This window comes from Mustela putorius, unplaced genomic scaffold, assembly GCF_011764305.1.
Source record: "Mustela putorius furo isolate JIRA1106 unplaced genomic scaffold, ASM1176430v1.1 tig00003834_pilon_pilon_pilon, whole genome shotgun sequence".
Lineage (NCBI taxonomy): Eukaryota > Metazoa > Chordata > Mammalia > Carnivora > Mustelidae > Mustela > Mustela putorius.
Genome location: NW_025421987.1, coordinates 12903468 through 12926509, shown reverse-complemented (window position 1 = coordinate 12926509; position 23042 = coordinate 12903468). Strand labels below are relative to the sequence as shown.

At 38.4% G+C, this 23042-nt stretch overlaps 1 protein-coding gene across 1 annotated transcript in view; it reads left to right on the top strand.

The window, feature by feature from the left end:
- Positions 1–7980, top strand: part of GBE1 (1,4-alpha-glucan branching enzyme 1) — a 270697-nt gene extending 262717 nt beyond the window's left edge. Inside the window, exon 16 of the mRNA XM_004770826.3 lies at positions 7181–7980. Coding sequence (XP_004770883.1) covers positions 7181–7237 — 57 coding nt within the window. The 3' untranslated portion in view covers positions 7238–7980. The remainder of the gene's footprint in view (positions 1–7180) is intronic.
- The last annotated feature ends 15062 nt before the right edge of the window (positions 7981–23042 follow it).

Sequence of the window (23042 nt, the reverse complement as noted above, 5' to 3'; positions counted from 1 at the left end):
CTGTGTCCAGTTCCATGCTCAGTCCAGCTCCCACTCTCTATCTCTCCCTCTCCCTGCTTGTGTGCTCTGTTTCTCTAAATGAAAACATAAAATCTTTTTAAAAAAATTATCTTAAAGTTCTGCAATAACCCCTGAGAGATTAAGGAGACCATTCAGCTTGCAAGGAATGGAAAGGAATTTGGAAGAGTCAGGCAACATTTTTATGTAGCAAACTTCCTAAAGCTTCATGTGTCCAGTGAGGATTCTCTGTTAGGTAGAGAGGCCTGGTAGAGCATTGAAAAGACCACAGAATGTTGTGGCAGCGAACCTGGGATCGAGCCCCCGTCTGCCATTGACTAGCTCTAGGAAACTGAGTTCTCACCTTTTCTGCACTGCATTTTCCATCGTCTATAATGAGGATTAGTATAGGATACTCTCCACAGCAACAGATTCTTATGACGCATGAACTCATTAACTTGGCCAGGTTTTTTTGGAAACCGCAAAAAGCTATTTCACATGTACTTTAAAGGTATTGTTATGGCTATTCAGTTCTTTTTTAGGTATGTTAAGCACATCAGGATACTAGGTGCTTTGAGGACACATAGTTAAGAAAAACTTCTTCTAATTTGGGGGAAGTTAATAATCTTACGCCAAGGGCTCACCCTCTATGGGGATGGGCAGAAAATATCTTGCTATGCTTTCAGTTCTTGTAAAAATAAGAAGATTCTGGGCGCCTGGGTGGCTCAGTGGGTTAAGCCGCTGCCTTCGGCTCAGGTCATGATCTCAGGGTCCTGGGATCGAGTCCCGCATCGGGCTTTCTGCTCAGCGGGGAGCCTGCTTCCCTCTCTCTCTCTCTCTCTCTGCCTGCTTCTCCATCTACTTGTGATTTCTCTCTGTCAAATAAATAAATAAAATCTTTAAAAAAAAAAAAAAAAGAAGATTCTATCATAATTAGAACAAGCCAACTCACAGTGGCAGCAACAGTCAGGAGATTATTTTGCAAGTACTAATTGAATTTATCTTGCAAATAAGGAATGCACAGATAGAAATTAGCAGGGGCAGTGGAGAGCAGCACATGAGCGTTGGTAACAGGTAGAGGAATACCACGCTGCAAGCACATGAGAGACAGAACATAGCTTAGCCCCTGCCTGTATTAGACTTCTGATCCAACTGGGTCAAAAAGGTGATGATTAGCTCTGTCTTCCCAACGGCAGCATCTTGTTTCAGTAACTTAAGGTGCTTCAGGAAACACTCATTTAAATGTCTTCAGGCTCCAGGTGAAATGATCACTGGTTTTAATATAGGAATAAGAGAGCCCAAATAGACCGGAAAGGCCGATAAAACATGTTCCTTCTTGCCAGAGTTATCCTTTGAAGAGCCAGAGGGGAAAAAAAAAACCACATTAAAAAACAAACCTGTTCTAAGAATGCCTCATTATAATGGGACTCTATTAAACTAGGTCATATGTGCTGGGATCTGATCAGGGTTCTTGAAATGACTGCAGGCGCTCTAGGTCTCATTCCGCCACCAGCGAGAGATCACTCTTGCCTCCCACATGGCTGGAATAAAGGGGAGAAGAAAGGCTTCTTTCCTTCTCCATAAAATTTATGCCCATCTTAATAAGGACACAGTATTTACCAAAGCTTAATTTGCAAGCTCAATAATCCAAAGGATTTGCTGAATAAGTGTCAAATCTGCTTTCAAAGATAGTAACAAATAGTGCTTGAAGGAATCTTAAAATAGCCACGCAAGCTGCTGATGCAGGTAGCATTCCAGCACCTTCCCTATTATGAACTCCACCAGTTGACGCTGGGAAGCCCGGCGAGAACCGGGTGTGCGCTACCGTTGACACACCTTTGCTAAGGTCAGAGTCGCCCGCAAATGCCAAGAAGCGATGGGAAAGAATTTCTCCATTCTCCTTTTACTGGCAATTATCAGAAACTACCCTTTAGCACACTCATTTCCCTACATCTTGGTTTTGTTTTGTTTTTTAAAGATTTTGTTTATTTGACAAAGAGAGACACAGTGAGAGAGGGAACACAAGCAGGGGGAATGGGAGAGGGAGAACCAGCCTTCCAGCTGAGCAGGGAGCCTGATGCGGGGCTCGATCCCAGAATCCTCGGATCATGACCTGAGACAAAGGCAGCCGCTTAACGTGTGAGCCATCCAGACAATCCTCTATTTGTGTCTCTGATAGAGGAACTTATATGAACCTATATGTTACTTACATGTTGGTCAGTGCACTGGAAGCAGGGAGGCTTACTTTCCCTTCTCTAGTTCATAAACTCAAATTCCCTGGCACAAATGGAAGAACAGATTATAGCACCTGTAATGAGAATTAGTTTCCTTTATGGTAACTCAAGTAGTCTCAAGAGTGAAATATGAATAAGGCAATAATTTCAGCATTTATTACTTTCCCAGTTGGGCTCCTCATCACTAAGAAGTAGATCTGTTGATGCGATTTAAAAAAAAAAAAAAAGAAGAAGAAGAAGAAGTAGATCTGTTTATTCTTATTCTAAATTTGGGAATTCAGAAGCAGACTTTCGGTTTAAATACGGAATTTGGCATAGGTGTATCTTTATTGTAGTGGAAATACAATTTAGCAGTTGGGATAATGTGTTTTGCTCTATCCCAAATCATGAACATGTTTAGGTTTTTCAGATAAGAAAAAAAGTCAAACAATTCTTAAAGCTTATTCTTTTTTAATATTTCTAAATCAGATAATATAGATTTCTATATAGAAATATTAGTATCGGGTGCCTGGGTGGCTCAGTGGGTTAAGCCGCTGCCTTCGGCTCAGGTCATGATCTCAGGGTCCTGGGATCGAGTCCCGCATCGGGCTCTCTGCTCAGCAGGGAGCCTGCTTTCTCCCCTCTCTCTCTCTGCCTGCCTCTCTGCCTACTTGTGATCTCTCTCTGTCAAATAAATAAATAAAATCTTTAAAAAAAAAAAAAAAGAAATATTAGTATCACTTTTCTCTTAGCCTAACATGAAATAATGAATTAGAATAAGATTTATTTTTTCTCAGAAAATACTTTATGAACTAAAACACATATGTGAAAATTAGAATTATTTTATATATCAAACTTATTTTTCAAAATAATTTGTAATTCTTTTATGACAAATGTGTGTATGAAGACTATGAAAAGTCTAATGCCCTGTTCATCAAATGATGTTATCACCCTTCAATTATGTGCTATTGCTAAATTTAGCAATTTCTAAGGAAATTTAAAAATTAAGGGATTTTCTACTTAAAAGTTATTTTAAAATTTTCTGTTTTCAAATTTTTGACACCCTGTCTTCAAAAATTGTATAATTAATTTTTGCAACTCAGTTATCCTCGAAGAACATAAAACTTTGCCTGGATGCCATAATATAATAGATTATTGTGTGCTGTGGGTTTTTTTGTTTCTGGGTTTTTTTAGTCATGTTAGTTCAACATAGTGATTAAGTCATTAGGGTAGTCAAAATAACTAGGTATATTAGCATGCATTTTGCCTCTCTTAAAAAGTGAATTGGATTATACTGTGGCATTCTGATTCCTTCTGAAGTGCTGACTATAAATTTAGCTAGAAAATACTAAATTCATGACCATACATTACATTGTCTTATATGTTCTTAATGTGCTCCTAACCCCAAAGTCTTTAGGGCTCAATGGCTAACACATGGGCATGGCATATATGTCGATCAGCATATATTACCTGTAACGTACTAAACACTTTTTCTGTACATACACTTAAATATAAATTGTTTATATTTAAATATGCTTAAACATTTTCATGTTTAAACCTACTCAAATTATGTTCATATTTCTTTTCACTTGCTGTATGAATCAAAACTATTTTTAGAATTCAAATTATAAAATGAGTGTTACAGAGCCAATACTTAGCCCTAAATTATAGAGCCCCCAACCTGTTCGTGTCTGTGATTGTCTCATCACAAGGATTAGTTCTGATTATCTTAAATCCTTTAGTATAATTGGTAGTCATTTCCTAACCACTAAGAAAATTGATTTACAGACTCAGAACCCTAATAAAGAAAAAAACTCAAAATTCCATAAATAGCCAGAGTTAAGAAAAATCACTTGCTTGGGGAAATTCTTTCATGTTGCCTATACTGCAAGGGCTCAAGAGCAACATAAACACATTCTAGTAATTAACACTGCAGTGAAAAATATAATTACACAATATTCTACTCTAATGATACTCTACAATTATAAACTGAAGGTTTTTTGAGCAGATAGTATTAAGAGGTCTCTAAGTGTGACTGGAATTGGCCTCATAAAACTCCTTACATAAAGTGACCAGCATCATTTAGTAAGAGTTCTTGGAGCATTTTTGAACCATTGAATGCCAAAAGAGGAAACTCAACGCATATATTGCAAGCCTTGAACTTCTCGTCCTTCCTTTTGTTATACTCTTACATTTGGGTTGGCTAAAATACCAAGAGATCACAGAAAGGAAGAGTCTTTCTAAATTATAGGTTTATAGTTTTCATTTGTATTTCATTAATGAAATAGTTATGAGGTTATGAATCAAACAGAGTAGGTGCCAGAACTCTGTAGGATTCAAACAGAAGATTGATGTGACCTGTCCTGCCAGATCACTGTGCCACACTGAGCAGAGATCTGTCAGTATTTGTTTAGGTCCAACTTGTTTGTTTTATTAGATCTGTCTGCAGAGCCTTGAACTTACCAGAATCCTTTTATATGCATATAAGACCATACCTAAAATTAGAGAAATGTTTTTAATGTAAAGGGAACTGAAATTCTTTTATCTAGTCATTGGTACTACTGAAAAATTTAGATTGATCTTCAGTTCTAAAGTGCTCACAAGAATTCAGAATCATTCTATTATAACCTGCTGCCCCAGTGATTAGTTAAACCTAGTTTTTGTGATTCCCCAAACTATACACACAGAACAGAGTAAGTATATGGCAAACTCCTTTGAAAGGGCAGAACACTGTCTCCTGACTCCTGCCTGTTTTGATGAGAATGGAGAGAGAATTGGTTGAACCTGTAAATAATAGGAAAAATAGAGGGAAACAGGTTATGGCATTGACATAAAGGGTTTCCCCACACGTAATGATGGCAAGGGCATACTATTTATCTTTTGGAAGTACTAGACGCAAATCGAACTGTGAGACATTGAGCTACCCAGTGACTGTTAGCATTTGTGAAATTATGATGATGATCATTTTTGAAAATCACTATTAATTGAAGATTAGAAAAACTCTTCTCTAGTTACTACATTCATAATATAACTTTCTTTTTAAAATGCCATCACTTTACAACCACTTTAATCTTTATTGTTCAAAACTAACCAACTAGATTAGTATATCTGATTTTTTTTTTTTTTTAGAATTATAAGAGTTCTTTATGACAAAAACCTTAAGGGAAAACATTGTGTTCATTTGAAGAGTCGAGATGTATTGGACATCCAATAGTTTCATTCAGTGAAAACCAGCTGTTCTGTTCCTTTATTTTTTTTTTTCTTAAGCCGTGCCTGCTTTGCATCTTACATTCAAAAAAGCTTTTTTTTTTACATTCAAAAAAGCTTTTTTTCTTTCTTTCTTTTACCTATCAGCCAGACTTTTACTTAAAGATAAAATGTCTGAAATAATAAAATATTCAAAGTGTCAAAAATGGAGAGATATTGTCACAATGATGCCCACAGTCTAATATTATTTTTACTGTTTCTTAACAGTAAATATATGTAAAATAGCACATAGATAAATATCAAGCAGTTCAGTTCACTTCTCAATTTGGTAAAAAGTATTTCAGATATGTCTACCAAAGAATATCTTGTGATATATGCACACATTGGGCCCACTTTTATTTATTCTTTTATTCATTGTTCATTATTTTATTTTGTCATCAATGGCACCTACTTTGTCCACTGGCACCTATGAAGAGTTAGAAATGTGAAGACTTTGGGCTTCTACCCTTATAAAATTCATAGTCTGCTGGGGAGGACATATCATAAACTTGAAAAAAAAATCGCAAATTGTGTTAGATGTTCAGAAGGAAATAAAAATCCCTTTGACCTAAGAACTTGGGTTCACCTCTCATCTCTGCCATTTACTAAGTGTGTGACCTTGGGAAAATTATTTAGCTGCCCCTTGCCTCCATTCCCTCATCGGAAAGATGGAGGTAATCGCAGTGCTGCCTCACAGGGTTGTCCTGAGGATTGAATGAACTAGGACCAGAAAGACGTGGAGATCCTCCCTGATGGAGGGCACAGACTGAGCGCTTAGTAGCTATTAGCTGCGATTATCGTGTGGCGTCCTCACCATACAGAAGGGAGATCAGGGACCCAGAGAGGCAAAGCAACACAGCCTAGGTTGCCCAGATTTAAAACAAAAACAAAAACAAACAAACAAAAAAAAAACACAAAGAAAAAAGAAGACAAAGGAAACAAACAAAAATGCATCAGTCATAGAAAACGGAAGTGGAAAAGCTATGCTATCTAACGTTGTCAAAAGACACCCCGCTGTGGAGCTGGAACTTTCTAAAATGCAAGAGATAAGGAACTAGCAAGATCAAGAGTATTCTGAGCAGGGACCCAGCGAAGGGAGGAAACCCCGCCCCCCCGTGGGAGGAGCCTGGTGTGGGGGGAGGGGAGACTCGTGCCACCGGGAGCTGAGACGGGAGATGGACTGTCTCGCAGGCAGGAGCCGAGTCAGGACCCTGCAGGGCTTGGAGAGGATGCGTACTGCGTTTTCAATGCAGGGGCGAGCTTTGGGGCTGGTTTAAGTTGGGGAGGGGCCTAAATACCCTTAGGATCCCTTATATTACCTTTCAAGTTTATTTCTTAAAAATGACAGGAGACAAAACGGGATGACAAATAAGAGTCTTGGTGTCGAGCGGTGTTCTGTAAATTACTTTTATTCACCTGAGTGGAATAACATGGTAACCTCAGGGCAGCCTTCCTGTACCACCGGAGAGTGCCTCGTCAGCAGCGCGTGTCCTTCGGAGCCCGCGCGTCGGCGGGACGTCGGGTTTTGTAAAGCGTGTGGCGCCCTCTAGTGGGGGCTGCTTCGAAGGCGTCTCGCTCAGGTGCCGGGACTGCTGAACCGCGGAAGCGTCTCGGGGAGTCCGCCCCCGTGGAAAGAGACCCGAGAGGGCAGCGTGTCCCTTTGACCTAATGTCACCGTGTTCGGTATTTCCTTCAGTGGCACTGACATGATTGTGTTGGCGCAGGTGTACATTCCCAGCCGAGTGGGCCTCGTCCTTCAGAATGCGGATATGCCCCACTGAAGAGACGGAGTCGCAGCTTCCCCAGAAGCCGCGTGCGCCCTGCTTCCCTGTCCGCCCTGTCGCAGCGCTGGTCCTGTGTCCGCCGGCCGAGCACGGCTGTCGGTGTCCAGACGACACACCCATCAGACGTCGGAAATGGAATATTGGCTTATGCAAATGGACGTCAGACTTTGGCTAGAGGGGGCGCCTGTGTTTGAAAAATCAAGGATCCTAGATTCTATTTTTCTAGGCATCCGAGCAGCGAGGAGTCTCAGATGAAGTGTTCTGTGTGATGCCTTTAAACGACTTTTCTTTCTAGGCCAATATTTGATCCTTAACGTTCACCTATGAATCGTGTGTCGTGGGTGATTATTTCTGTTGAATGTAGACAGTATTTTTTTAAGAAGACTATCGGGGGACTTTATTTGTTCTAAGTATATCTTGGTTTAATATATAAAGCACCAAGGTTGTTACTATGTTTTTTTTTCCACATTGTGTTTAGAAATACTGTAATAAGTATGTAGTAACGTAGTAATGATATAAAATCAAGAGTTGGATCAGAGATAACATAAGACCATTATACACTTGTCCATGCTTCATTTTGCCTGTAAGTTTTATCTTGTGACCTCTGCTTCATTTAGTATCTTGGTGGATGCTGATATCTCCGTCTTTCTGAAGACCTGAATTGGGAATTGTAACATTTCAGAAAATGTCTTTTATTGTTAATCAGTAAAAAATAAAAAAAAAATTTAAAAACTGCAAAATTGCCTTTGCTAATATTTACTTTGCTGGACTACCATTGGGATTGATTTAGAATGAATGTTAAAATGCTTCTCTTACCTCTCATACCCTCCCCACATATATGCACGCATGCACAATGGGCCAAACACAGGGGTTAATAATAGTTTTTCTTTAGGTACTATTTTGTAATGTAAGATTATATTGACTAACTCAGGTATCCAAGCTACTCTGCAGCTGTAAACCTGAACACTTTCAGACGTTGAATTAACTATCTCACCTCAGTGGGATACTCAGTCATGAAATTGCCAGTCAATTCATTAAATAGTAGGCCACGGGTCTAAAATCAGTGACACATAATTCATTCATAACTGAGAAATTGTGATGCATTTATAAAACAAAGTATCTCTCACTTTTTTAAGATCTTATTTTCTCCTTTACATTAATACATAAATAGTGATGGCTTCTTTTTTGTTTGTTTTTAGCCTGATTATTCATGACTAATAAGCAGTACTTGGAAGTCTTAACATTAAAAACTTATTCAGTACTGGAAAGGGTTAGCAAAAGAGACTTTTATAGCTAAATCTATTATATATTTACCATTCTTCTTATAACTTAGGCCTGAAACATGGTGTTTACTTTAACTTCAAAGTAGAGTAATAGTTCGATTTCCTGACAGAATCAGGATTGCTAGCTGATGATGATACCTACTAGGAAATGTTACTGGAAGCCTCTGTGTTGCTTGTTACCAAATGTTCTGAGTATCTTAGCACTGCCATGATCTGTGTACTGTACTCTTTACTGATAACCATTCAACATACAGGGGCACCTGGGTGGCTCAGCTGGTTAAGCATCTGCCTTTGGCTCAGATCCTGAGTCTGGGATTTGTGTTGGCCTCAGGGTCCTGGGATCGAGTCCTACATCAGGCTCCCTGCTCTGCGGGGAGTCTGCTTCTCCCTCTGCCTGCCACGCTCCCTGCTTGTGGTCTCTCACTCTTTGGCAAAAAAATAAATAAAATCTTTTTTAAAAACAACAACAACATTACAGCATACAGCCATGATGTTTTATGTTCTTGTTCATCATTTCTTACTTTGGCATTTCATTTGTATGAAGAGATGTGGGAATTTTCTATAATAGCTCTTTGAAAATAACAAGAAATTACTTCAGATCTAGAACCCATCTTCTTTCCCTTGTGACTTCTGTTGTATTGATCAGTATTACTAATATAATGTTTAGATTTTTACGATCTAAAGTTCAAATTTAACAATGTAATGTAAGTTGCCTTTGCCAAATGCCCCCCCCAAAGGGAATAATAAAAGGATATTGCTAGGTAGAAATTATAAAAATACATGCAACCAAAATATTAAGAGTCCAAAGTAGAATGTAGTTTTTTGTTGTTGGTTTTTTGTTTTTTTGTTTTTTGTTTTTTTCCTATCAGAGCAAACAGCCTTTCTAGAACATTCTAGTATTGTACTGTATTTCTCTATAGGTCTTCATTTTTGTATCAATAACATTCTCCTCATCATGTGCTCTAGTGAGAAGTTCTTTCTTTGAACTGGTTAAACATTTTCAACAATCACAACAGAGAGATGCACAATTTTACTCCATGTGCCTTATAATGTTTTTTTCTCTGATGTGGTTATCACTCATATCAAAAATGAGAGTCCTATATCTCTATCTTTGTTGACTGATTTAGAATAAGTATTTTTACCATTCTGATCTTCTGTGTTCTAGAAAACATAGACGATTACAGATTTCTTTCCCCTGTTGGTTTTTTTTTTTAAATATCAGTGAATGCTAGTAATTATTTTCCAAAACAGAATTTACCCCTAATGTTAATGATGCTTCATGTTTTAGTTTAATATCAGCTTACGTGGAAAGTGCCTATCTTTAATAATCAAAAACTGAACTGTAAACATTTTTCCAAGAACGTTTCCCACTTTTTAACACTTGAACTCTGAGGGTCAACTCCTTTCCTATAATTCTTTTTCTGTACATTGAATGTTTCTGACGTTTCCCTGCTCTTAGCTGATGCATTCATCTCTAACATGAAATGAGGGATTTAGCCACCATGTTCCTCAAGTTCAAAAAAGAACCAGTGACAATAAATTGACTATTCTTGTGGCAACTGTGAAAGAATGCATGTATTTTTTCCTCTGACTCGAGCACTCCCCTTAGCAATATCAATTCAACATTTGTCAACCATCAGGGTTATAGCCATGGCTATGTGGGATCATACGGGAGGTTGTCTGAATAAGGAGCCTATTCTTCAAATAATACAGAAGAGAGTGCAGACAGATCTCGGGGAAGCGATGAAGGGTAATATGTTTTCCTCTCGTGTTCAGCTGCGGCTTCGGGGCAAATATCTTTTCACTGTCTCTGGTCCCGCAGCCATTGAATCCCATGATGAAAGCAACATAAAATAGGTTTCCTGTTGCTCTTCCTGTCTAAAACAAGCCAGGGCAGACATACCTGATAAAAACCAAAGCAGGAAAGCAGCTTTCTGGCTGGCCTCAAACCTCTGAGACGATTTCTTTTTGCCTCTTTTGACTCGTGTCCTGAACTGGGGGTCTTTGAGTCTTGGGTTTCATTAATCTATATATTTCCTTTTAGGGAGACAGGCACTGAGCTAGGAACTTTGCTAGGTGGAATATTTTGTTGAAAGAAAATAGAAATCTAAACCTAGCGATGTCATGTCCTTTATGCAGCCGAGTTCATTTATCATGCACGATGCGTTAGAATTAAAATGTAGATAAATTTTCCCACTAAAGCCAACCTTCAGGGGGAAAAAAAAAATCAAATGAACTCCCTACTAATTTTTCTGCTCTATTATCTTATTAATGGTGATTTGTAGAGAATTGCAGAGAAACATTCATACTTTAGGGCAGAATTTCTTAATTGGTAGTGTGAGAAATTAAGATACAGTAGCTCTAAGTGTTTCTGTCTTTCTGTAATTTAAAACATTACATCTGGATTTTAACTCTGGGCAAAAACTGTGCAGAGAATGTAATGTTTATTTACATGAAAAAATGTATTTTGTGATAGACACGCTGACACTGCAGGGTATGTCATTCAGAAGTTTCCTTATGACTAACAGTGTTTCTTGTGATTTGAGCTGGACCGGAGAGAGGTATCCGGCCCTCACATACTCAGTGCAGACCCCTTCACCTAGAAGCCTGCACTGAACTTGAACAGAGCACTGTGATAGCATGGGTCAGAAGGCCCGAGTTCCACTTCTAGCTCGCCCTTCCCGTGCCTCATTTTAGAAAGCACCCACTGACTCTTACTTCTCACTTAGGTCAATAAGGCAAAGGGGGCGGGGTGAGCGGAGCATTAGTTTGGTAAATGCTGTTGTTTGATCAATGCCAAATGGATGGTGAGTCAGAGGAGACATCTTCCAAATTCATTGTCAGGGACACACAGTCACCATCACCTGTCTGTCTTTCACAGCTTCTGTGCTAAGTTATCCGCCCCCTCCCCCACCTAGGCACGGATGTGGGGGCTGCCTTATAGAGAAAGGGATTTTGCATTTCCTCCACTAATGCAGGTGACCAAAATGTCAGTCCTCCTCCACTGTTGCTTTCCTTTGCTTATTTTAGCTTTTTCTCTGAGTACACGAGGACATTCCAGTAAATTCCATTCCCCTGCAGTCATGTTCTGCCTCCTTAGTGGGTCAGCTATTCTCAAACTTGACACTTACATAACTCAGCCTCGTGAATGAAACTTAACAACCCCTTTATGGCAACCAACAGGGCAAGGTAAACCATATATACGGTGACATAGCCACAGGTACCCTCCAGTGAGATGTGGCAACCAGGTGCTAAGGGTCTGTGTTTCTCTCCTCTTCCCGTTCTGCCCACACTACTGACAGAAGGCATGAATTACAGAGGCAACTTAAGAATTACAAAAGAGAGGTCAAGGTTAGAAACAATTTGGCCCATCATTTTTTGGATTGAAAGTCTGTACTCTTGTCAGGCATACACATATTCATTAAATAAATGTTTGCACAACTAAATAGTAATTTTTTCAAGAAGGGGGAGCAGTATCAACCATTGGTCTGCAATTCCCACAGTTGTTGTTACTTACAATTAGTGCATAGCAAAAAAACTAGCAAAAAGGCTATCACCCTGAATTACTCTACCACACAAGGATATAAATTAAGTGGGATCTGTTCCAATTGTGTGTGCTTGTCTAAGGTCATACAGGAAACATAAAGCTGTAAATGCACGAAAAAAGCCATCCTGTATATAGAATTTGTAAGTAAACTGAAAACCCACAAAGTCCACTGATTCCAATATTTATCTTGAACTAATGAATTGTTTGATCTCTATATGTGATACTACTCAATTTAGGCACTTTTCTCGCCATATAATGAGCATCAAATCTGAACACGTGATTTTATTTGGATTTAAAGAGCTTTCAAATCTCAGAATGAAAGGCAGAATATGTTTCAGTCCCTTTAGAGAATTTCTCACCTCAAACTACTTGGCTGTGAGTCTTTTATTTTTCCTTTAGAAAAAGAAGAGGAGGGAAATGAAATACCTTTATTACTTCTTTATGTATGTCCACTAGGGATTCTTTTTACCTGAGTTTATAGTATCACTTTCCATTCACTCCAGTAATGTAAATAATGAAAAACACTACATGTGATTTCATTTCACAAATGCCTCTAGCCTTGTTGTCAACTATTGATTAAAGCCAGTCATGTGATATGGAACTCCCCCCAACATGGAAAGTCAACTTCTATCCCCTTTATCACTCAGTTATATCAAAGCTGCTGTAGAATGCCTAATTCTGCACAAGATATTTATTTATTTATTTATTTATTTTTCCCCCTAACATATACCATATTGGCTACCATGTTCTGAGTGCTTTCCTCTTACTCTGTGCCCTATGGTGGGACTTTATACATTATCACTGAGTCTCTTAAACTCTGCCAAATGATTATAATTACCTCTGTTTGAGGTAACGTTCCTCCTCATCCTACCACACTCTGCTGTCTTCCACAGCAGATCCTTGGCCATTTCAAAATCAGAGGCCAAAATCTGGCCCTCCCATTTGTTAGTTTGTCTTCAACTGGATCTGAGCATCTTTGCTGAGGGAAGGGGATGGCCCGTGAAATCACACTGGGGTGTGTAATGCCCCACACTTTATATCTGATCATATTCAAGTTTCAGGAATTATTTTTGTCATGAATTGACTCCAGCTCCCAGATCCTGCTTTCTAATGCTATTCTCCAATAAAAGGAACTCGGACTCCTTGGAGAGATGGCTGATTCTACAGCCAGAGCAGGGAGTCTACGAGATGAGCCGGGGGCTTCTTGTACTGCCAGAAAGTAAGAAGTGCCCCCTCAAAAGAATGGGAGCATATCCAAGGGACACAGGAGCCAACTGAAAGGTACCCAACAGCTACACCTAAAACAATCTGAACAACAAAATAAATAATGTATTACTGCATAAAGTATAAAATAAATACCCGTGAGTTCATACTGATATAAATAAATGCTTGAATAAATAAATCAATGGGGGAGAAGAGACAAATCTCCTACACAGAAGAATGCTAAATAGTTTTTACCCCTCTGGAAGATAGGTAGGGCTTGACACTCCCCACCCTAACTCTCTCCCTTGCGCATAGACTGCGCTGAGTGATCACGTGATCACTCAGTGATCACCTTCTAAAGAGTAGAGTGAGGCAAGGGGAAAAATAAATGGTAGTGGGAAAACTTGGAAAATGACCTCAGCCAGGGAACTGTGCTTAGCATCATCAGTGAGTCACACTGGTAGCATGTGGTCTTAACATAATTTGGAACACTGAGGAGAAAGACAAAAATAAGTCTTCCAAACCTGTAACACTAGTCTTACCATGAAAAAAATCATAAAAAATTTGAGGGCTTGTGTGTATATTGATTAGATATCAGGAGATTATACATAGAAGATTTTGTACAAATGTATATGTATATATTAGATTTCATGTGTGTGTATATCTCTGCATATAATATATACGACATATTAAAAAGAATTTCGTTTTAAGGAATTGGTGCCTCTGGTTAGGGGTACTGGCAGGCTGGTGAATTTAAAACTTGGACAAGAATTGACCCTGTGGTCTTGAATCAGAATTCCTTCTTTTATGGAAAACCTCAGATTTTGCTCTTAAGATCTTCAACTGATTGGATGAAGGCCCACCGTATTACCAAGGGTAATCTTCACTTAAAGTCAACTCCTTGCAGATGTTGACTACTATGTTAACAAAATAACCTAGTATTTTAATCTAGCCAAGTTGATATTTAAGAATAATCACCTAGAGATACCTGATCCGGTAGGGACGTCTAAGGACTGTCACAGCCCAGAGTTGGAGAAGAAGCATGACATCTGAATACACTGTGATACCCAAAGTGGGAGTCTGAAACAAAAGAAACACTGGGGGAAAGAGTGAGATTCAAATGAGATGTAGCTTAGTTAAGAATCTACAAAAAAATTGCATCAAAGAAGACAGATGCCTAAAAAGACAATTCTCCTTTAGAGAGGAAGATAGTGCTACAACAGATCACATCCAGTGTCCCAGGGAAACAGACCAAGACTGAAAAGAGAGGAAGCGTAGGAGCTTCAGAGCCTGACTGCAGTTCTCTAAAGTGACAGAAACGGTGATGACCAATTGTCCTCTCACCATCTTCTTTCCTGACCCACAGACAAAGCAAAAGTCTAAAATCATGACTACATGGCGTTAAATGTCTAAAACTTGTGTCTTGTTGGTCTGTATGGGATTATTTCCTCTGAGACATTATACTTAGTATTTGGGTTGTGGCCTCCGACTGAGCAAATACAACATTGTAAAACCAGTACTCGGGATCTGTGGCACAACCTCTTCCACAAATAAGTTATTAGCAATCCTATAGGCAAAATCACTCATTCAACTACTTGGGCATATGGCTTTCAACCATCTATCTGACAACAACCATTTCATGTTAATAAATAAAATGCTTTAAGTGTTCTTCCAAAATTAAGAGCTTGACTATAATCCTCATGCTAGGCAAAGTTAGGCCGAAATTCCACATTAACCCTATAATCTTAATGACTAGACGAAAGGAAAGTGCATTTTTTGGTTTCCATCCCATTTCAGGGTAGGACAGGTAGCCTTCCATCTTGTAGCTACACTATCTGGAATATGTGGCCTCCAAAGTCACAATAAAAGGAGAGAAAACTAAAGAATTATAAGAATAAGTCCAGGTTTGGAAGTAGTTTATACCCCTTTGTCCCATCTGGTTAGAATTCAGTCATGTTATCCTGACCTAACTACAAAGGAGGCTGGATCTTTCTATGTCCAGGAAGGGGAAACAGTGCAATGAAAACAGCATAGCACCTGCTGTAATTGTCAACTAAGTCTAAAAAATCTTATAGACTTAATTCCCCCTTATAAGCTCATATGCAAATTAAATATTAAATACCCTGTGAATTCCTATAACAAGGAAACTAGACTAACTTTGTTTGATTAACTGTTTCCCAAAGTTACTTAACCTTGTTTAACTCAGTTCTTATCCTCAAGGAACATCAATAAGTATCTTGGGGAAAAAATGCCACTGTATTTGTTTAAGCACCATTTGGATACACTAACTTGAAGATACCTGTCTCTTCTTTTTCTGTGCTTCTATGACCAAAAGCTCCCGTTTCAAAATCGTCTGTGAGTGTGTGTGTGTGTGTGTGTGTGTATTCATTTCACTTCAAAGTCACCTTATCTAGGAGCCAATGTTCCTATTGAAATCATTTCTTGATCTCATAATTTAACCATGGGTGAACAATCCTATTTCCCTAGATTCAGAATTCTCCTGATAGATATTTAACGGAATCCTCCAATACAGACATACATCCTTTTGTTGCACTTCCTGGGTATAGTGGGTTTTTTTTTTTTTTTTCCTTGTTGTTGTTGTTGTTTTCACAGATTGAAGGTTTGTGACAGCCCTGAGTTGAGCAAGTCTATTGGTGCAATTTTTCCAATCACCTTTGTTTAATTCATGTCTCTGTGTCACATTTTGGTAATTTTTATGATATTTCAAACTCTTTCATTATCATTATATTTATTATGGTGATTTGTGATCAGTGATCTTTGATGTTACTAATAAATTGTTTTGGGGTGCCATGAACTGCACCCTTGTAGGATAGCTAACTTAATAACCATTGTGTGTGTGTTCTGACTGTTCCACTGACCTGCTGTTTCTCCATTTCTCTCGGTTTCCTTGGGTCTCCCTATTCCCTGAGACACAGTAATATTAAGATTAGGTCAAATAATAACCCTACAATGGCCTCTAAGTGTTCAAGTGAAAGAAAGAGTCACATGTCGCTCTCTTTAAGTCAAAAGCTAGAAATGATTAAGTTTGGTACGGAAAGTATATTGAAAGCTGAGATAGGCTGAAACCTAAGCCTCTTGTACCAGTTAGCTAAGCCGTGAATGAAGAGCAAAAGTTCTCAAAAGAAATTAAATGTGCTACTCCAAGAAATACATGAATGATAAGACAGAGAAAGACTAATATTGCTGAGATGGAGAGTTTTAGTGGTCTGGGTGGAAAATCAAACCAGGCACAACATTCCCTTAAATCAAAGCCTAATTCAGGGCAAAGACCTAACTCTCTTCAGTTCTGTGAAGGCTGAAAGAGATGAGGAAGTGGCAGAAGAAAAGTCTGAATCTAGCAGAGACAGGTTCATGAGATTTAAGGAAAGAAGCCATCTTTATTACATAAAAGTACAAGGTGAAGCAGTGACTGCTGATGTAAAAACTGCAGGAAGTTATCTAGAAGATCTAGCGAAGATAATTAGTGTGGGTGGCTACACTAAACAACAGATTTTCCACATAGATGAAACAGTCTTACAATGGAAGACGATGTTATCCAGGATTCACATACCTTGAGAGACATCCACATCTGGCTTCAAAGCTTCAAATGACAGGTTGATTCTCTAGTTCACAGCTAAATGAAGCTGGTGATTTGAAGTTGAAGTTGGTGCTCATTTACCATCCCCAAAATCCTAGCACCCTCAAGAATTATGCTGTATCTACTCTGCCTGGGCTCTATAAATGGAACACAAAGCCTGGATGACAGCACATCTCTTTACAACATGATTTACTGAGTGTTTTTCTTCTACTGTTGAGGCCTACTGCTAAGAAGAAATGATACCATTCAAATTATGACTGCTCGTTGACAATGCTCCTCCTTACCCAAGAGCTCTGATGGAGATGTGCGAGATTAATGTTGTTGTCATGGCTGCTAGGTACAACGTTCACTCTGCAGCCCATGGATCAAGGAGTAATTTCAACTTACAGGTGTTACTTTTGAAGAAGAACATTTTTGTAAGGCTATCGCTGGCATAGAAAGCGATTCTTCTAAAGGATCTGGGCAAAGTCGGTTGAAAACCTTCTGGAAAAGATTCACTATTCTAGATGTCATTAAGAACATTCATGACTTATGGGAAGGGGTCAAAATATCCACATGAACAGGAGTTTGGAAAAAGTTGATTCCAACCCTCGTGGATGACTTTGAGGGGTTCAGGTCTTCAGTGGAGGATGTAACTGCAGAAGTAGTGGAAATAGCAGGAGAACTGGAATTAGAAGTGGAGCCTGAGAATGGAACAACATTGCTGAAATCTTACGATAAAACTTAAACAGATGACGAGTTGCCTCTTACGGATGAGCAAAGTGGTTTTTTCAGATGGAATCTATGCCCAGGAAAGATACTGTGAAGATTGTTGAAATGACAACAAAAGATTTAGAATAGTACATAAACTTTGTTGATAAGAGCAGCAGCAGGGTGTAAGAGGACTGACTCCAATTTTGAAAGAAGGTCTGTAGGTAAAATGCTGTCAAGCACCATTGCATGCTACAGAGAAATCATTTGTGAAAGGAAGAGTCAATTGATGTGACAATCTTCATTGTTCTCTTATTTCAAGAAATTGCCACAGCCACCCCAGCCTTCAGAAGCCACCACCCTGATCAGTCAGCAGCTCTCATCTTGGAGGCAAGACCCTCCAATAGCAAAGAGATTACAACTCACTGAAAGCCTTTCAGTGGTTAGCATTTTTTAGAAATAAAGTATTTTTTAATTAAGGTATGTACATTTTTTTGAAACAGTGATATTACACACTTCATGGACTACAGTATCATGTGAATGTCACATTTACATAGACTGGGAAACCAGAAAATTCATTTGATTCACGTTGTTGAGATATAAGCTGTATTGCAGTGGTCTGGAACTACGCCTGTGATATCTCGGAGGTATGCCTCTCCTGATCTCCCAGTTCTCTGGAACCAGTTTCTCCAGGTTTTGAGAAATACTAGAACCAGATTGATGGCTGACTTTTTCTGGAAAGTCAGTAAAATTTCATGGTATGCATGTCATTAAATTACTAATTCCTGAAATGATTTACCCCTAATTTTCCTTTGCTCCGATCATTGTTACCCGTATATATAAATTTCATTTTTATAGCACTTATCGTAGTATACATTTGTAAGACACCTAAATCATTTTTGGAGTAAGGCAGAAAATAGAAGATGTACAGAAAATCATAGATTAGATAGGGGATAGATGATTGATAGATAGGTAGATGAATACATTTTTTAAATATGTCTTTTGTTGTTCTGATTGCATAGTCTGTAGCTATGTGTTTCTGTGTTTTGTGACTAGTTGCTGAGGAACCACTTAGAGTTAATGAGAAGTATAGGAGTTTCCCTTGATATTTCATTAGTCTAAAACCTGGATTTTCTAGATTCATGAAGATTTCTACCCAATATTATGGCAGCAGGATGTCAAATCTAATTATAATATGTGAAGCATATTAAAATATATATGAAAAATGATGACTATTCTTATGTGACAAAAACAATAAATTCTTATATGTACTTTATCAAACTTCCATTCATATATATATTAAAATGTACTATGTTAGAAACCTGAAGGTAATATAAAAAGATAAACTCAATATTGGACAAAACTAAAAATTAAACTTGGGTAAAATAATATGTATTTATTGACAGGCAATTAGGGAAATGAAGTTAGTAATATTCAGCTTTAGTTTCTTTCTTTTGCAGAAGCATTCCCAAATACAAATCATTCTTGTCCCTCTTGGCCCGTTATTTCTGGTACTGCTCAGAGTCCTAGCACAAGTATGATGTGGGCCCCTTCTTGACATTCTGGCTGGCTAGCCAAATGTCAGTTCAAAAAAAGATAAGGTCGTTATTCATTCATTATTATTCATCCATGTATTGAGATACTGTGCCAGGTGCCAGGAATGTAAAGATAAATAAGTAATAGAATTTCACAATTTAGTATGCTGACTGTAGTCTCAAAGGAGCAAATAGATTTGTTGTGGCAGAGTCTACAAGTTTTCTATCCAATGTCCATTCTTCTGTCTTCCATAATAATAGAATCATTATTCAGGTGCCAAAAGACATCATTTTTTCAACCATGTGACTAAATTCCAAGCAAAGAAAGAAGTTGTGTAGAACTTCCAGGAAAACTCCTTAAAATGGAAAATAGAAAATTAGGGTGTTTACTAATAACAACCATTACCTTCTCCTTGGCTGCTTGGTGTTTGGATAAAATGGCTGGAGGTCTACATCCCTCTTAGCTTATTATAAGACACCTTTACATGCTAGATGGCAGAAGAGAATGTTAGAAGATGCTAGATTCTTGATGATTATAGACAACCATATAGCCGTGGACTGTCTTTACTCTAGATTCACTTATTTGTAAAAGAAAAATAAGCCTTTATGTATTTACTAATATATTTAAGATTTTCTGTTACATGCAGCTAAAAACATAAATGATTCACTTATCAATGAAAGTAAATCATCCACTTGATGAAAAAAAATCAAGAGCTAGGCCTTGTATATATAAGATTTAAGAAAGCACCTGAATGAGGCTGTCGGTACACAGAGAGAAGGCATATTAGTATATTAGAAGTAGGAAGGTACATTGAGTGTCCTCTAAATACATTAATTCATTCAATGTGAGTTACTAATTCAGAGTCTATGAAGAAAAAGATAAAGAATAATGAAGGAATGATAATCTAGAACCAGCTTATAAAGGTCTTCAGTGTCTAAGCAAAGAAGATTAGTTTCTATTTTTCTTATGATATGGTCATTAGGATTATTTAAAAAGTAAGAGAAAATAATAATCTTTAGAGCTGAATGGACCTTAAAATCTACTACTCTAGGGGTTTTCAAAATGTGCTATGGGGGATCCCCACAAGAACCACTTGGTGGTCAGAGGGCTGGGGCAGAGTTTGGGGCTGCTGATTAAGTCCACATAAACCATAATCTCTCATTCAGAACAACTCCATTTTTATTTGTTTGTAATGCCACACAGAGCTTTTTTGAAAAGAATATTACAAGACTAAAAGAATGTGAAATCTACCAACTGGCATCAATCTCTTCTTTCTATTTATTGGAAAATTTTGACTCAGAAGGGGCTTTTGCCCGTGATCTCACTGCAAGGTAGGACTTGATCACTCATGTGAATTTGGCTAGTGACAGAACACTAGCCGAACCCCCCATTATGTTATGGGGCACATAGAGCTGTTCTTTGGAAAGATGCTCTGAAGTACCCTTTGTTGGGAATAAATGCTGGTGGCTGGTTGTAAAAGCTGGAAGGCTGGTTGTAAAGTCAATTGCAGTTGCTGCTCCAGACACGGGGATGGCCTGAAGCCAGAGTAGTTTTGATACGAACTGCACAGGTAGGAACATGAATTGGTCACCCCACATACATTCGAGTCCTCCTTCATCAGCACTGTGACCAAATTCTTACTTTTAATTCCCTCCATCTTAAATACTCAGATGGTTTCTCTCTTTTTTTTTTTTTTCTGGGTGCATCCTGGGTGCATCCAGATCAATGCTCTACTTTTTGCTGAAGAGAGCTGGTGAAGAAGGAAGTTGAACTTGCACCGTAACTCTGCAACCTGCAGCCTCGAACTTTCCATCTGATGTTTGGACTCATCAGTCCTGAGATTATCAGAGATGAAAGATAATTTTAGGGTAGTTTCCTGATCATGTTTTGACCTGTGAATCTAAAATGCTGAGAATTTGTTTTCTTAATGTGCCCAGAAGTAGGCACCTTCCCCACAGTCCTTCTACTCATCCGTGTCATGTCATCATTTTCCAAAAGTCACTTGGAGTCCCTATACCTGCTTTCACTAGGCTTTACATTCTTGGTAACTCCCAGTGATAATTTCAATAATAGTTTTTCATTGTGTCTTCTGGACCGCCATCTCATTTTCCAGTAATGATGGAGTCACTACTACCTTCAATTGTCCCTATGCTAGACAACCAATACGAAGACTCATCTTCAGGTGGCTCTTTACCTAGAATATTCTTCTGATCCGAAATATTGCATCAGTCAGGGGCAGTCAGGAAAACACACATCACCACAGGTATTACAAATACAAAGTGATCTAAGAATATGAAAGGGCTGGTAAAGCCATGGTAAGAAAGCGTACTTCTGGCTTTCAGAAATTCCAGAAACATCAGACTTACAGAAAAGGCACTGCTAATAAACTTGGCTCTCTGCAACACCAAAGCCAGTGACTCCCAGGAGGATGCCCAGATACCGTTGGAAGCTGTTGCTGATTACTGCAGCTGCCTACAGCCCTGAAGTAGGTCATTCTCTGGAGAATGCCTAGAAGCTCTGGCAAAACTCCCTCGGCACCATCTGCTGCTACGCTTCTCTGAGAAGAGTAAGGAAGTTCCTTAGCAAAAATACCAAAATACAGCACAGGACACATGTGAAAACTGTTGGAACTGAATTGATAGTATCCCCAGCCCTTGGTTTGCACACTAATGAGGAATCATAAAGATGACTGTACAAGCTGGAACTATGCAAAGGCACCCATAATCAAGAAGAAAAAAAAAGTAATTGTTTTACAGCCTTTTGCCATATTTGTCAAAGCATTGAAACGTCTTTTACTCGAGGTTATAAATGTAAAGGGAAGTGAAAAAAATAGCAAAACTAATATTTACGTGGTCCACAGTAATTTTAAACATTTGAAACACTGACAATAAGTGTGTTTGATTTTTCTGTACAAAACATATCAAGAGTAGTTTGAACAGTGCTTGCCTTTTTGTCATATAACTTAACTGCATGGAGAGAACATCTTTTCTATGCCTGGCTGAATTGTACTCCTTTCTAGGTTTAGATCAGCTGCCAACATTTTATGCTTTGAACTTGCAGTGCCATGAAATATCTCTGAGAATTCCTTGAGTGTAGGGTTGTGGCTTTTTTGTTGTTTTATTTTGTTTGTTTTGTTTGTTTGTTTGTTGCCAGCATCACTTCCTCTGGGACACCTTTATCCTTTTCATCACAACCACTTGCCTCATTTAAGTCAATAAGCCACCAGCGATGTTTTTCTAAAACATCATCTACACTTGATTCTCATTTTCTTTCCATCATTATCACTTACCATTTCTTTACTGTACTTTCTTCTTTTCTAGCTAAGTCCCTTTTCTAACTGTCCATTTTTGTAAAATAGACTAGGGGTTTATCATGGGAAACAGAAGTAAACACAATTACATGTAATTTGTGCACGAACAGAAAATCAGACGCACAAGGACCGACGATCAGCATCCTTTGAAAGAAGTGATGTTACAGGCCACTAATCCCTGATGCAGAGATGTGATTTACATGATGGTTTCTAGGCTGAAGAGCTATCAGAAACTTCAGACTTAATGCAATTACATAATTAATATACTGTGGTGACTGAAAATTGAACTTCATTTAGAACAGGTATTATTTAACTGAAACATGATGACCAAAATTCTGATATATTGGAACCTTACAAAGGAAGGACTATCTGGCTTGGTATTCAGTTGAAGTCCTGAAATAGCCTCGCGAGTAACAGCTGAGAAGAAAAGAAAACATCAGTGATGACTTTAAAAATTCAAAGAGGAAGAATGATAACACAAATAAGTGACATAGAAACAAGTGGTGGAGAAGTTGAGGAAAAATTAGGATATCGATTTTGAACCTCTTAAGTTTTAGATCCTGAAGCTAACCCCTGTGGAAGTATCCAGCAAGCTATTAAAATTTCAATCCCCATTTCAGGACATTTAGGAAACA